The sequence below is a fragment of the Eurosta solidaginis genome, chromosome 3 (genome assembly GCF_040869045.1).
Source record: "Eurosta solidaginis isolate ZX-2024a chromosome 3, ASM4086904v1, whole genome shotgun sequence".
Taxonomy (NCBI): domain Eukaryota; kingdom Metazoa; phylum Arthropoda; class Insecta; order Diptera; family Tephritidae; genus Eurosta; species Eurosta solidaginis.
Genome location: NC_090321.1, coordinates 107,672,423 through 107,687,195, shown reverse-complemented (window position 1 = coordinate 107,687,195; position 14,773 = coordinate 107,672,423). Strand labels below are relative to the sequence as shown.

The 14,773-nt window shown below is 36.8% G+C and overlaps 2 protein-coding genes across 8 annotated transcripts in view; both read right to left on the bottom strand.

Moving 5' to 3' along the window:
- LOC137244225 (lysosome membrane protein 2) overlaps positions 1-14,773 on the bottom strand; it is a 913,474-nt gene that overhangs the window by 415,588 nt on the left and 483,113 nt on the right. The window lies entirely within an intron of this gene.
- LOC137244226 (uncharacterized) lies at positions 678-1,802 on the bottom strand. Its single transcript, XM_067772923.1, has 2 exons — positions 1,396-1,802; positions 678-1,329 (listed from the first exon to the last, which is right to left on the bottom strand). Exons 1-2 carry the CDS (start codon positions 1,528-1,530, stop codon positions 751-753), a joined length of 714 nt encoding a protein of 237 aa, XP_067629024.1. The 5' UTR covers positions 1,531-1,802; the 3' UTR covers positions 678-750.

The following is a 14,773-nucleotide window of genomic DNA, read 5'->3' as shown; positions in this document are numbered from 1 at the left end:
GGTTATTTTAGCATGAATGCAATGATTGTGAGTATACAAATATAAAATCTAAAAATATAAAATAATTTAAATAAGTAAATTATTACAGATGTGTGATTACAATATGGTTATTAGAAGTGTTGATGGTCGTCACCCTGGGTCAAGTCACGATGCTTTGATATGGAGTGTAAGTAAAGCAAATGACTCCTTCCAACGCCGATATGAGAATGGAGAACGTGGTTCTTGGCTTTTGGGTGATGCCGGATATCCACTTCAGCCATTTCTGCTAACACCGTTCAGAAATCCACAAGCTAACACAGCAGAGCATACGTTTAACCAAAAACATTGTTCAGGACGCAATATAGTTGAAAGAACTATAGGGGTGTTAAAAAAGCCGATTTAGATGTTTAGCTCGTACTCTTCAATACCAACCGGAAAAGGTTGTACAAATAATTAATGTTTGTTGTGCTTTACACAACATTTTTATACACTACAAAGTCCAGGAAATCGTAGATGTTGACATAGAAAATCAGGAAGATGCTCTTGCCGAAGAAATATTTAACGATTCTATACTTTATGACGAAGCTGCATTAATTAGCGAAAACATAGCCAGTCACCTTCATAGAAATTCGTGAAAGTAGAAAACACAAAGCAAATACTTTAATTATTATATTAAAATCACATTTCAGGTACACAAAATTAATCACATTTCAGGTGTCAGTTAATAAATTAAAATTTGATACTTCATTACATAAATTACAAAATAAGAATCTAATTATTGTTTCCGCTTTTGTTATATTTTAAATGTATTTTAAGTTCAGTCAGTTCATTTTCCTTTTGTTTTAGCTCATTTTCCGTTTGCCGCTGTCTTTCCATTTCAAGATGGTGTCTCTTTCTTTCGGTATTGCCTTCACGTATAGCAGTCGTCGTTGCCTTTACTGCTTCACAGAGAGTTTCAACTGCTCCGCTCACATACACAGTTGCCTCAATACATCCTTTTAAACCATTTACAATGTTTTTCATATCTTTTGTTTGCTCGTCAATGTTGGCCTTAAGGCAATCAGTTGCAGAAGGCTCAGACCTTCGCGAGCGAGATAATGCAGCAGCTCTACTTGTAGATGGCTGGTCATCATCACTTGATGAATCTGAAGGTGTCTCGCTTTCTGCAGCCCCGTAGTCTTTTGTGTTTGGAACACCTTTCACAGAAGTAATCAAGTTACATAAACGGGCAATTGCATTTTCTGTTGGGGTTAGTACATATTTGTTGTATGGTCCACCTCCAGTTGCCCTAGCTTCTTTGCTGTTATGAACGAGTTTCCTTTTTATAAAGGCTTTCCAATCTATCCAAACCTGCCAATTGTACAAATTTAAATAAGTAAAATACACAAATTATACAGAAAAAATTTAATTTTGCACCTTTTTCCAGCCAGAAATATCCTTATGAGGTGGGCCATGCTCGTTCAATTCCACTACCACCTCCGCCCATAGTGCATCCACTTTCAACTTGTCACCTTTAATGAAACCCTTTGCAACATGTGGGTGCTTCTCCATAAATTGCAGTAAAACTGTTTCTTGGCGTACATTTTTATGCTTACCCCTAAAGTATTCAACGTTAATTTATTAAATTAAAATAAAAAAAAATAAATGTAAGGCGCGATAACCTCCGAAGAGATCTAAGGCCGAGCTTCTCTTCCAATTTGCGTCGTGCTCCTCTTGATTTCCCCTACAAATTGGCCGGACGGGACCTACATGATTTTATGCCGACTCCGAACGGCGTCTGCAAGGCAGATGAGTTTTCACTGAGAGCTTTTCACGGCAGAAATACACCCGGAGCGCTTGCCAAAGACTGCCGAGGGGCGACCCCGCTTAGAAAAAATGTCTTCTAATTGAAAAACCTTATTTCTAAAATTTTTGATGTTGCTTTGCCCGGGGTTTGAACCCAGGGCATCCGGTGTGGTAGGCGGAGCACGCTACCATCACACCACGGTGGCCGCCAATTATTAAATTGGCGTGTGTTTATTGCGATTTAGTTAACTTACATGTTTTCTCTTGCCAAATTCACCAATTTAAATTGAAGCGAATGCTAACCGAATGTTATCTTGTGAATTCGTTTTCTAGAACATGCCAAATCACAGGGCGTTCATTTTGAAAAAAATGTGAAAATAAAACAGTGGAAGTGAAACACAGAACACCTTTAGTCGAATTCAAAATGATTTTGCTTGATATTCACTCGAAAGTGAATTACAGAACCTGCCTGTATATGTCTGTTGCTGTAAATTTACTTACATGTGTAAATGATATATATTTTTGAACTGGAGGAGAAATGTATATAATTAAAATATATTTAATGTAATTATAAAGTAGAACAATCTAATAATTAAACTATTTTATTATTTTATTATTTTACGATTTTGTGAAATGTAATATTTTTAAATAAATTTGTTATCTAAAGTTATAGAATCCATTAAAAAAAATATATATTTTTGTAGATGATAAATTCATAAAAAGAAAATGGTTGACTAGTAGTGAAATTATTGATCTTTCATTGGTTTTATTTTTAAAATTGCACCATTTAATATTTTAATCCCTGATGTCAATCTTAAATTGTTGTTTATATGTATGTAAAATTGCTTTGATGAAATATGTGTTGTTTCTTTTAGTAATTGTAGTTAACGTTAACTCTTCATTCGAATTGGTTTTTTGAAATATACTTCTTCTTAATTCAATATAAATAATGCATTGATTGATTAAAAATTATAGTGGTTGGGCTAATTGTTAAACGAATTTTTAGAACTGGATTTTTGGTAATTTTCTTTTAATTTCTTTCTTTCATTTTGATGCTTGATATAAATTTATTGTACTGTAGGAATTTCCAGATTGTGTGCAGGATCGTTGGTGGAATCGCCATTTATATTTGGTAGATTAACCAAATATTTAAATATTTATTTTTTAATTTTGAATTTAGAAAATATTTAACTTTATTCCTTTAAAAGATGTTTTTTTGATACTTCCGATATTTTCATTTTGAAATATTATACAAAATAAAATGATTTAAAAATTATTTATAAAAACAAAGTATATATAACTAAAGTAGATAACCCTATAGTGTTCAAATCTATTCTTGGGAATTTGAATTTTGACAACAGGGGATTTTGTATGACAATAAACTTTAGACTTTTGACAATTAAGACACTCCTTTGACCAAATATTAATATTAACCTTTCGCAAATTAGTCAGTACAAATGGCCTAGGAGTTTCTCCTGAAATTTCACACCAAATATTGAAATTTAAAATGGGAATACTAATTAGTTTTAAATTTAGATATTGAGAATCAGATACAAGTTGATTTAAGTCATCATCTTTTTGTTGTTCAGTTTGTAAAACTTTAAAATTCAGTTCTGTATTATATATTGCATTAACCTCAAAAGCTCTAGATAGCGTATCTGCTACAACATTGGATTCTCCTTTAATGTATTGTATGTCATCAGTAAATTGTGCTATAAATTCCAAGTGTCTCATTTGTCTAGGACTCCGTTCTGTTTTTGAATTTAAAGCAGTAGTCAAAGGTTTATGGCCCGTATAAACTGTAAATTGTCGTCTTTTCAAAAGATATCAAAAATGTTTTATATTTAAGTAAATCCCCAATAACTCCCTATCAAAAGCACTATATTTAATTTCAGTTGGAGAAAGTTTTTTAGAAAAGAATGCAATGGGTTCAATTTTATTATTGTAATTTTGTTGTATAACGCCCCCAATTGCTGTGTTAGATGCATCTACTGTTAAAGATAATTTCGCATCGTTGTTAAAATGATTTAACAATATCGTAGATGCAAATTTATCTTTAATGCATTCAAAAGCTTTATTCGAATTCTCGTCCCATACCAAAGTTTTGTCGCGTTTCTTACTTACTTTGTTAATTATATCATAAATTTTGTTTGTAAATTTTGCTAGTTTTGGAATGTATCTATGACAATAATTTACCATACCAATATATTTCTGTGCCTGCTTAACTGATTTTGGACGTTCAAAATTGCGAATAGCTGATGCCTTTTCATCAGAAGGCCGAATACCTGTTTCAGAAATGTTATTTTATAAAAACTCAATACTTGGTACACCAAAATTACATTTACTTGTTTTAATGTTTAAACCGTACTCTGTAAGGCGTTGAAAAAGGATACGTAAATCTGTTAAATGTTGTTCTTCGTCTTTACTTGCAATAAGTAAGTCGTCGATGTAAGCATATACAAAACTAAGTCACCTACTACCTCATTTATGAATCTTTGAAAGGTTTGTGAAGAATTTCTAAGTCCGAAAGGCATTCTCATGAATTCAAACATACCGAAAGGAGTTGTAATAGCAGTTTTATAAATATCTTCTTCAGCCATAGGAATTTGGTGATATGCCCTAACTAAATCTAATTTTTAAAATATATTTTTGTTATGAAGGTTCATATTAAAATCCTGAATGTGAGGTAAGGGATAACGATCGGGAGCAGTTACAATATTCAATCTTCTAAAATCACCACATGGACGCCAATCACTCAACTCTTTTTTAGGTACAAGGTGAAGTGGTGATGCTATTGAAGAAATTGAAGGCCGACAAATGCCTGTTTTAACTAAGAAATCAAACTCCATTTTCGCGAATTTGTATTTTACCGGATCTAAACGCCTGGGCTTAGAAAATGTAAGACTACCTTCTGTTACAAGTCGATGTACTGTTATATGTTTAACAGGTTTAGTATAATCTGGCTCTGAAATAAGTGACTGAAACTCTTTTAATAATTTTGTAAATTTATTGTCAACCACAAATAATTTAGGTAATGGAATATCACAAAAGTAGGATACTGTATTAACTGAGAGATTGGTTAATGGATCTACTAAAAGTTTATGTTTAATGTCTATAAGAAGACCATACTTACAAAGAAAATCAGCGCCAATTATTGGCTTGGCTATATCTGCAATCAAAAATGTAAAGGGAAATTCACGTCTTAAACATAAATTTACTTTTAAAAGCCTTCCCATAAGTGGCAATTGTTGAGCCATTAGCTGTAGTGAGAATTATGTCTGAAAGTTTCTTATGAGGAAATTTAGACGCGGGTAATACCGAAATTTCTGCTCCACTATCAATTAAAAAATTTTGTTTGTTTTCTCTGTCAAAAATAAATAAGCGAAGCGTCAAAAATTCTAAATTTCCGTTGTTCGTCGCTGCAACAACGGAAGAATTTAGTTTTTTGAATCTTTGTTTTTATTATACGAACACGGTTGTTCACACTTCCTGGCATTACTTCCAAATTTGTAGTGGAATCTACACAACCAATTTGGATTATTAAGAGAGTTAGAACGATGCCTAAAAGAATTTCTAAAATTATTCCTAGAATTAGAACGCGACCTAGATTGATTCCGATACACTTCTGTTTTAATTTCTGCTAACTCCAAAGAAAGTTTCTGAAAGCTTTAACACATTAAAGAAGTGGTTTTAACTAAATTTTCAACAACCGAGTTTTGAACTTTTGTATCTGAAATTGTATTAACCGAAAAAAACTTCATTTTTGCTTATCACTTCCCAAATATTATCTGCTAATTTTGTTAATTCGTTAATATTATTACAACTCGATCTAGCCAAAATCATACTCAAAGTTTCAGGAAGTTTACGCATCCAAATTTTCTTTAAAATATTTTCGCTAAAATTTGACCCTGCTAATATAATTAATGAACGATAAAATTCTGAGGGCTTACGATCACCCATCTCAGAATCGTTTAAAATTTTATCAAGTTTCGAATTTTGGCTAAGTGATTGTCTTTCTATCAACACTTTTTAAGTTCAATAAATTTGTTATTAATAGGGGCATTTTGGATAAAATCTAAAATAGTTATTATCACTTCCTGCGGAATTGCTGTAATGATGTGTTCATATTTAGTGTTTTCTTGTGTAATTTTTTTAACACTAAATTGTGTTTCGGCATGAATAAACCATGCTTCCGGACAATTAGTCCAAAATTGTGGAAGTTTGACTGATGTAGCAAAAATTTCTGAATTATTTTTGTTTGCATATGGATTTATTAGTTCTTCTTGAGAAGAATTATTCTGTAAATCAATAAGCGAATCACTTAAATTTTGTGTAGAAGTGTGTGTATTGTGTCGTGGAGAATGAAACATTTTAACTAAATTGAAGAAGGAGTTTACAAATTTAGTAAAATATTAAATATCAATATTAAAAATATTTATATTTTATAATAGCTGTTTAAATAAACAAAATATATATGTATATGTATATATATATATATTTAGCGGCTTGGCTAAATCGTTGTTTCTTTATAGCTTACCAATGTGAGGAATATGCCAAATGAATAAACCGAATGATTTTATGCTTTAATTACAATTATAACTTTAATGAAATAATAATTAGAAAGAGCTTAGTTAAATTACAACCGGTTGCGATGAGATGTCGAATAGAAAAGAAAGAAAATGAAAGTAAGTATATGGTACGATAACAAAATTGAATAGTTATGGAATTTGAGGTATGGTACAGGGTACCACAGTACTCCCCCTCTAGATGCGTCATCGGTATCGCAGAGGAATACTAACGTGTCTACCCGTGCGTGTAGTGCTTGTTGCTGCGGATTGTGATACCTCCTGTTGTATTACTTGTCTTGGCGCGGTGTCATCGTTGTCGACGTTGGCAAGAAATGCTGGTTTTAAGCGATCGACGCTTATGTTTGTGGTTCGCCCTCGTACAACTATTTTGAAAAATTTTGGGCTTCGTTTAATGACGAGATATGTTCCATCGTACGGGTGTGTTAACGAGGGCCGCACTGAGTCGTTTCGAACGAATACGTGAGTAGCCGTCTGCAAAGCGGTGGTTAGGAAAGGGTGTGGCTTTGAATGGTGCGCCGTCTGTGTTGAGCGTAGCCTTTCAATTGAAGATCGAAATTGCGTTATGGCTTCGCTGGTGACTTATTTCGATCTTACCTCTTGAAAAATTTCACCTGGGATGCGTAGTGTTGAACCGTATACCAACATGGCAGGAGAAGAATTTATGCTTGGTTTGAACGCGACTCGTAGACCCAGTAAAATCGCTGGTAAATGAAGCACCCACTTCGCTGGTTCATGGCACAAAATAGCCAATTTGAAACATCTGTGCCATCTCTCGATGATGCCATTGGACTGAGGGTGATAAGGCGTTGTTCTCAAATGACTTGCTCCAATAGTACTGATCAGTTCGGCGAATAAGGCTGACTCGAATTGTCTACCACGGTCGGATGTTATGCGTGCTGGAACACCAAACCGTGAAATCCACTGCGAAAGCAGAGCTTTGGCGGCTGATTCGGCGCAGATGTCTGCCATGGGGACGGCTTCTGGCCATCGAGTGTATCGGTCGATGATCGTGAGACAATAGCGCTGTCCCTCACATAGCGGAAAGGAACCAACGATAATAATATTTATGTGGGAAAATCGTTCCTGTGGAGGCTCGTACCTTGCTGGTGCTGTCTTCGTGTGACGATGTACTTTGGACCGCTGACACGCTTGGCAACAGCGCACGAAGGACGCGATATCTTTTCGGATACCTGGCCAGACGAATTTAGAAGGGATCAGGTCAGTCGTTGCCCGTACGGCTGGATGCGATAAACCATGCGCCTTTGCAAGTATGGCCCTTCGAAACTCTTTCGTTATATAAGGACGAACTGTCGTTGTTGAAGTGTCGCATACCAGCTGGCGGTCACTGTTGGGAATCGGGAAAAACTTAAGAGTTAACGAATTTTTATGGGTACCTGGTACTTTAATCCACTGTTGAAGTTGAGCGTCGGTTTTCTGAGCTTCAGCAACCTTTGTGTAGTCAATAACTCCATCGATTGCTTCAATGCGAGATAGTAAGTCGGCTGTAGCATTCGGACTACCTGGTGTGTGGCGAATGTCGGTGGTAAATTGTCCGATAAAATCGAGCTTTCGTACTCGTCGAGATGAAGCCTTTTCTGAATTGTGTCGGAAAGCGAACACCAAGGGACGGTGATCGGTAACGACATAACACTTGCCCCCTTCGATCATATATCGAAAATGACACATGCCTTGGTACACTGCGGCTAATTCACGGTCATACGTACTATGATTTTGCTGTGCGGACGTGAGTTTTTTGGAATAAAACCCAAGTGGTTGGAGTTCGCCATTTACGTTTTGGTGTAATGCAGCACCTACTGCAGTATCTGATGCGTCGACGTAAAGCGCAAGTTCGGCGTCGGGTACTGGATGTGCGAGAAGCATTGCGTTTGCTAGTTCTGACTTGCATCGGCTGAAGGCGTCTTCTGCTTCTTGATTCCAAATTAACTTAGTACGATCGTTTTTCGTATTTGCAGTTATTAGTCTTTGAAGGTGGTGCTGGTATGAAACGGCGTTCGGCAGACATTTTCTGTAGAAACTCAACATCGCGAGGAAACTTTTCAGTTGCTTAGCTACAGTAGGTTTTGGGAATTCACGAATAACAACAACCCTCTCCGGAAGAGGATGAATTCCTTGCGCGTTGACTAAGTGTCCCAAAAATTTAAGTTCGCTTTTGCCGAACTCACACTTGGCCGTGTTAATGGCAAGATTATATTCTCGAAGGCGTTGAAGAACAGTGCGTATATCGTTGCGATGTTGTTCGATGGACGTTGAAGCGATACAAATATCGTCGATATACGGGAACGCGCAATTAATACCTCGTAACACTTCGTTGATTAGTCGTTGGAACGTCTGCGCCGCATTGCAGAGTCCAAATGTCATAAATTTGAACTCGAACCGCCCGAAAGGTGTTGTGATCGCGGTCTTAGCAATATCGTCTTCGTGAATGGGTACCTGATGAAAAGCTCGCTGGAGGTCAATTTTAGAAAATATTGACTTACCTCGTAGAGTGCTAGTGAAATCGGTGAGATAGGGGAGGGGGTAACGGTCCGGCACTGTCTGTGCGTTGAGTGCCCTGTAATCACCACATGGTCTCCATGTACCGTCGGCTTTTTTAACCAAGTGCAGCGGGCTTGACCAATTACTGCTCGATGGGCGACAGACACCGACTTTCATTAGGTACTCGAACTCTTTTCGTGCTGAAGCTAGCTTCTCGGGCGGAAGACGTCGTGGTCGGGCGAAAACGGGCTGACCAGTTGTTATTATCCTGTGACAGGTCGTAGATTTTGTAGAAGCACCGTGAGGAGCCAACTTTGTTGTATCGGAAAATTCTGCGAGTATTGCAGCAAATGGGCATGTTGAATCGTAAGTCCTGATTTTCGCAGTTTTAAGAGTAGTTGTTGTTGTTACAGGAGAGTGCAAATGCGTGGTGTTATCGATGAGTCGATTGTGGCGAATGTCTACCAAAAGATCGTAATAGCGTATGAAATCCGCGCCAATGATAGGCGCTGTTACATCGGCAATAAGGAACGACCACTGAAAATCTCGACGCAGGTCTAGGTCGACGTGTACTCTTTTCTCCCCTATAACTTTGATTGCAGAACTGTTTGCGGCATATAACTTTGTTGCTGTTGGGGGACATCATATGTCTTAGCAGTGAGAGGCAAAACGGAGACATCGGAACCCGTTTCTACGAGAAATGTTTTATTCGAATGTTGATCGTGGACTTGCAAGCGAAGCACTTCGCACCTTTCGTTACCATCTGCCGCAGCCTGTGGTAGTCAGGCTGACGTGGATGTTGTGTCGACTGATTGAACGGAACGATTCGTGTCACGGCAAGGGCTTCTGCATTTGCGGGCATTGCGGCCGTACTTTTGATGGTACCAGCAGTCTTGATTGGATGAGTTGGCTGCACTTTGTGTATTAGCGTGTGAGTTGCTACAGCTGTTTGACCTTTGCCCAAAACCGCTTTGCCTGCCACTCCGCGAGCGGGAGCGGGGACGCGTCGTAAATCGTTCAAATTTCTTGCCTAATTCAACTATAGCTGTGCGTAGTTCACCGATTTCGATTGGCTGAACTGATTTAATACGGTTGATGTTGTTGGGGGCGATGGCATCCACTATTGAATCAGCAATTTTGGTGAAATCGGTGGCAGTTCCGGAAAAGGCAGCTATTACCGGCTGTGTGACGTCTGGCAATCGCTTTGTCCAGAGGCTTTTGAGTGCAGCTTCACTGACCGAGTTACCTGCGACACGTTTCATTTCATAAAAAAGCTCGGATGGCTTTTTGTCGCCGAGTGGCAAATCTGATAGCAGGCGGTTGAGACGTCGTTGTTCGCTGTCAGCAAAATGTGCAATAATTTTTTGTTTGATGAAATCGAAGCGATCACTAGTAGGTATTGATGCAATAACGTCACTGAATTGGCCAATTACATTTGGGTAGAGTGCTGCCAGCAAGTAGCAGTTTTTTGCTTGTCGGTAGTGATACCTGATGCAGTGAACCAGAAGTCCATGGTAGTGAACCAGGCTTCTATGTTGGAGCAATTCATTGGTAGTACCGGGAGTCTGGCGTATACAGCTGCAACAGTATTTTCTACTGTGCCTGAGGCAGGTGGAGGTGGCGAATTACCTCCGATTTCAGATGGTGGCGAACCGCTGTCCGTCATTTTTTCGAAAGTATCTAACCTCAAAGTTGGTTGAAATCGCGTGTATGCCACGCGTGAATGCAAATGATCACATCGGGGTCACCAGTTTTAGCGGCTTGGCTAAATCGTTGTTTGTTTATAGTTTACCAATGTGAGGAATATGCCAAATGAATAAACCGAATGATTTTATTCTTTAATTACAATTATAACTTTAATGAAATAATAATTAGAAAGAGCTTAGTTAAATTACAACCGGTTGCGATGATATGTCGAATAGAAACGAAAGAAAATGAAAGTAAGTATATGGTACGATAACAAAATTGAATAGGTATGGAATTTGAGGTATGGTACAGGGTACCACATATATATATTTAACTTAGAACAAACCAATCTCAAAATTATTCTCCCAAAATTTTTGTTATTTTTTTTTCTTCCAAATTTTGTTCCCTTTTAAATTGTGTAATTGCTTTAAAATTGATGAAATTGGACAATGTATTGTGCAATGGAAAAGGATTTCAAATATGATAGTAGTTTTTGAAAATGCACTCCGTTGCTTTCAAAAAGTTTAGTTGTGCAGTAGTCTTTTTCCCTTTATTGAAATTTTCCAATTTTCATTATACAATATTTGGTCATTGGTGCTCCATTAAATTCATACAAAACTACACTCAGTTGTCACTGTTATTGGTATTTTTTAGTTTTAGTTGTTGTTGCCACTGCTCCGAATTCAATTAAATATGCGTTCTATGTATGTAGGTATATGTTAATGATTGGATCGCTGATCGAACTGTTGTTGATGTTTTTAAAGTTTATTTTTTTTGGTATTTTTCTTTAACTTCTGGCGAAGAGAATTTGCAATAATACAAAAACACGTTGCTCCCCCGTTAGTTTTTTTTAACTCTTTTTATACTCAGTTGAGCAGAGCTCACAGAGTATATTAAGTTTGATTGGATAACGGTTGGTTGTACATATATAAAGGAATCGAGATAGATATAGACTTCCGTATATCAAAATAATCAGGATCGAAAAAAAATTTGATTGAGCCATGTCCGTCCGTCCGTCCGTCCGTCCGTCCGTCCGTCCGTCCGTTAACACGATAACTTGAGTAAATTTTGAGGTATCTTGATGAAATTTGGTATGTAGGTTCCTGAGCACTCATCTCAGATCGCTATTTAAAATGAACGATATCGGACTATAACCACGCCCACTTTTTCGATATCGAAAATTTCGAAAAACCGAAAAAGTGCGATAATTCATTACAAAAGACCGAAAAGCGACGAAACATGGTAGATGAGTTGAACTTATGACGCAAAATAGAAAATTAGTAAAATTTTGGACAATGGGCGTGGCACCGCCCACTTTTAAAAGAAGGTAATTTAAAACTTTAGCAAACTGTAATTTGGCAGTCGTTGAAGATATCATGATGAAATTTGGCAGGAACGTTACACTTATTACTATATGTACGCTTAATAAAAATTAGCAAAATCGGAGAAGGACCACGCCCATATTTAAAAAAAAATTTTTTTAAAGTAAAATTTTAACAAAAAATTTAATATCTTTACAGTATATAAGTAAATTATGTCAAGATTCAACTCCAGTAATGATATGGTGCAACAAAATACAAAAATAAAAGAAAATTTAAAAATGGGCGTGGCTCCGCCCTTTTTCATTTAATTTGTCTAGGATACTTTTAACGCCATAAGTCGAACAAAAATTAACCAATCCTTTTGAAATTTGGTAGAGGCATAGATTTTATGGCGTTAACTGTTTTCTGTGAAAATGGGCGAAATCGGTTAATGCCACGCCCAGTTTTCATACACAGTCGTCCGTCTGTCCTTCCGCATGGCCGTTAACACGATAACTTCAGCAAAAATCGATATATCTTTACTAAACTCAGTTCACGTACTTATCTGAACTCACTTTATCTTGGTATGAAAAATGAACGAAATCCGACTATGACCACGCCCACTTTTTCGATATCGAAAATTACGACAATTGAAAAAAATGCCATAATTCTATACCAAATACGAAAAAAGGAACGAAACATGGTAAGGTAATTGGATTGTTTTATTGACCCGAAATATAAATTTAGAAAAAACTTTATAAAATGGTTGTGACACCTACCATATTAAGTAGAAGAAAATGAAAAAGTTCTGCAGGGCGAAATAAAAAACTCTTAAAATCTTGGCAGGTATTACATATATAAATAAATTAGCGGTATCCAACAGATGATGTTCTAGGTCACCCTGGTCCACATTTTGGTCGATATCTGGAAAACGCCTTCACATATACAACTACCACCACTCCCTTTTAAAACTCTCATTAATACCTTTAATTTGATACCCATATCGTACAAACAAAGTCTAGAGTCACCCCTGGTCCAGAAAGGCCCACTCCCTCTTAAAATACTCATTAACTCCTTTCGTTTGATACCCATATTGCACAAACGAATTCTAGAGTCACCCCTGGCCCACCTTTTTGGCGATATCTCGAAACGGCGTCCACCTATGGAACTAAGGATTACTCCCTTTTAAAACACTCATTAACACCTTTCATTTGATACCCATATCGTACAAACGCATTCTAGAGTCACCCCTGGTCCATCTTTACGGCGATATCTCGAAAAGGCGTCCATCTATAGAACTTAGGTCCACGCCCTTTTAAAATACTCATTAATACCTTTCATTTGATACCCATATCGTACAAACGCATTCTAGAGTCAACCCTGATCCACCTTTATGGCTATATCCCTAAATGGAGTCCACCTATAGAACTATGGCCCACTCCCTCATAAAATACTCTTTAATGCCTTTAATTTGATACACATGTCATACAAACACATTCCAGGGTTTCCCTCGGTTCATTTTTGTACATGGTTATTTTCCCTTATGTTGTCACCATAGCTCTCAACTGAGTATGTAATGTTCGGTTACACCCGAACTTAACCTTCCTTACTTGTTTTTAATATATTTTGCTCGGCGAGTAGTTACGATCAAATGTGCATACCGTTTTGTCTTCAGTAATTCAACTCACGAGAGCATTTCCGCTGCTTTTATTTGATTATTTCCGTTGTGTCGGTATGTGTTAGAAAATTCGTTTTCAATACTTTTTCTTTTCACGTCCACGCTGCTCTGCTCCTTTCTCCAAAGTTAGTTGGCTTGCTTTTTCTTTCGCCTTTCACGTTGTTCAAAAAAAAAAAATGTACACCACACAATTTTTTAAAATAGGCAGAGATCGCCAATGTGGAGATTGAAACCACTTTTTAATTTTATTTATAAAGAAACTTTTATTCAATAAAGAATACGCCTAAATGTATGCGTCAATATCTTTTATTTTTCACAGCAATGCAAATTTTTGAAAATTGAAAAATCAATATTGAAAATTAAAATATTGATAAAACATTTTAAAATTACAAAGTTCAAAATAACTTAAATACAAAGTTAAATAAAAATAATAAGAACCCTACACTAATCAGCTAACATTTTCCATTTCTACGTTGATTACAGATTCACAGCACGGGTTCTGTGAAGGCAAGTCTACCATTACCAACCTACTTGCATGCACAACTCATGTTTCTGATGAATTTAGAGAAAATCTTCACACCGATGTTATATACACTGATTTCAGTAAAGCATTTGATAAAGGTTCCCACTCCTTGGTTATCCACAAGCTTGATCGACTTGGCTTCCAACGTGGTCTCACCCAGTGGATCTCTTCATTACTCTGCGGTAGTACGCAAAAAGTAATTTTTAAAAATGCTCTTTCAAATGTTATTAATATTTCCTCTGGCGTCCCACAGGGCAGTCATCTCGGTCCAATTCTGTTCTTGCTATTTATTAATGATATCTGTACCACAATAAAATACTTTTTAGGTCCTATGCGTCTATTGATGAACGTCCCTTGTTTCAAGCGGATTTAAACTGCTTAGTTGCTTGGTGCAACGCAAACTAAATGTCGCTGAACCCCAATAAATGTAAATTCATGTGCCTCTCTCGAAGATCTTTGCCAGCAGCCTCTTACGTAATTAATAATTTTTGCCTTGCATCACTAAATTATTTTGTTGACTTGGGAGTTACTATGGATGCTAAACTTAGTTTCAACCTTCATATTATGGCTACTCTCAATAAGCCTAGAGGTGTTCTATCATTCGTGAATAGATGGTCTAAATAATTTAGTGACCCTTATGTAACTAAAACCCTTTTTACCACATTAGTTAGACCGATACGAGAATACGGATGAATAGTCTGGAATCCGCGATACTAAGTTCATGCAGATATACTAG

Bases quoted from the DNA above. Each gene is read 5' to 3' on its own strand.
- LOC137244226 (XM_067772923.1), bottom strand. From the start codon at position 1,530: ATGGAGAAGCACCCACATGTTGCAAAGGGTTTCATTAAAGGTGACAAG. The intron at 1,330-1,395 runs GTGCAAAATTAA...TACAATTGGCAG, and splicing joins ATATTTCTGGCTGGAAAAAG to GTTTGGATAGATTGGAAAGC.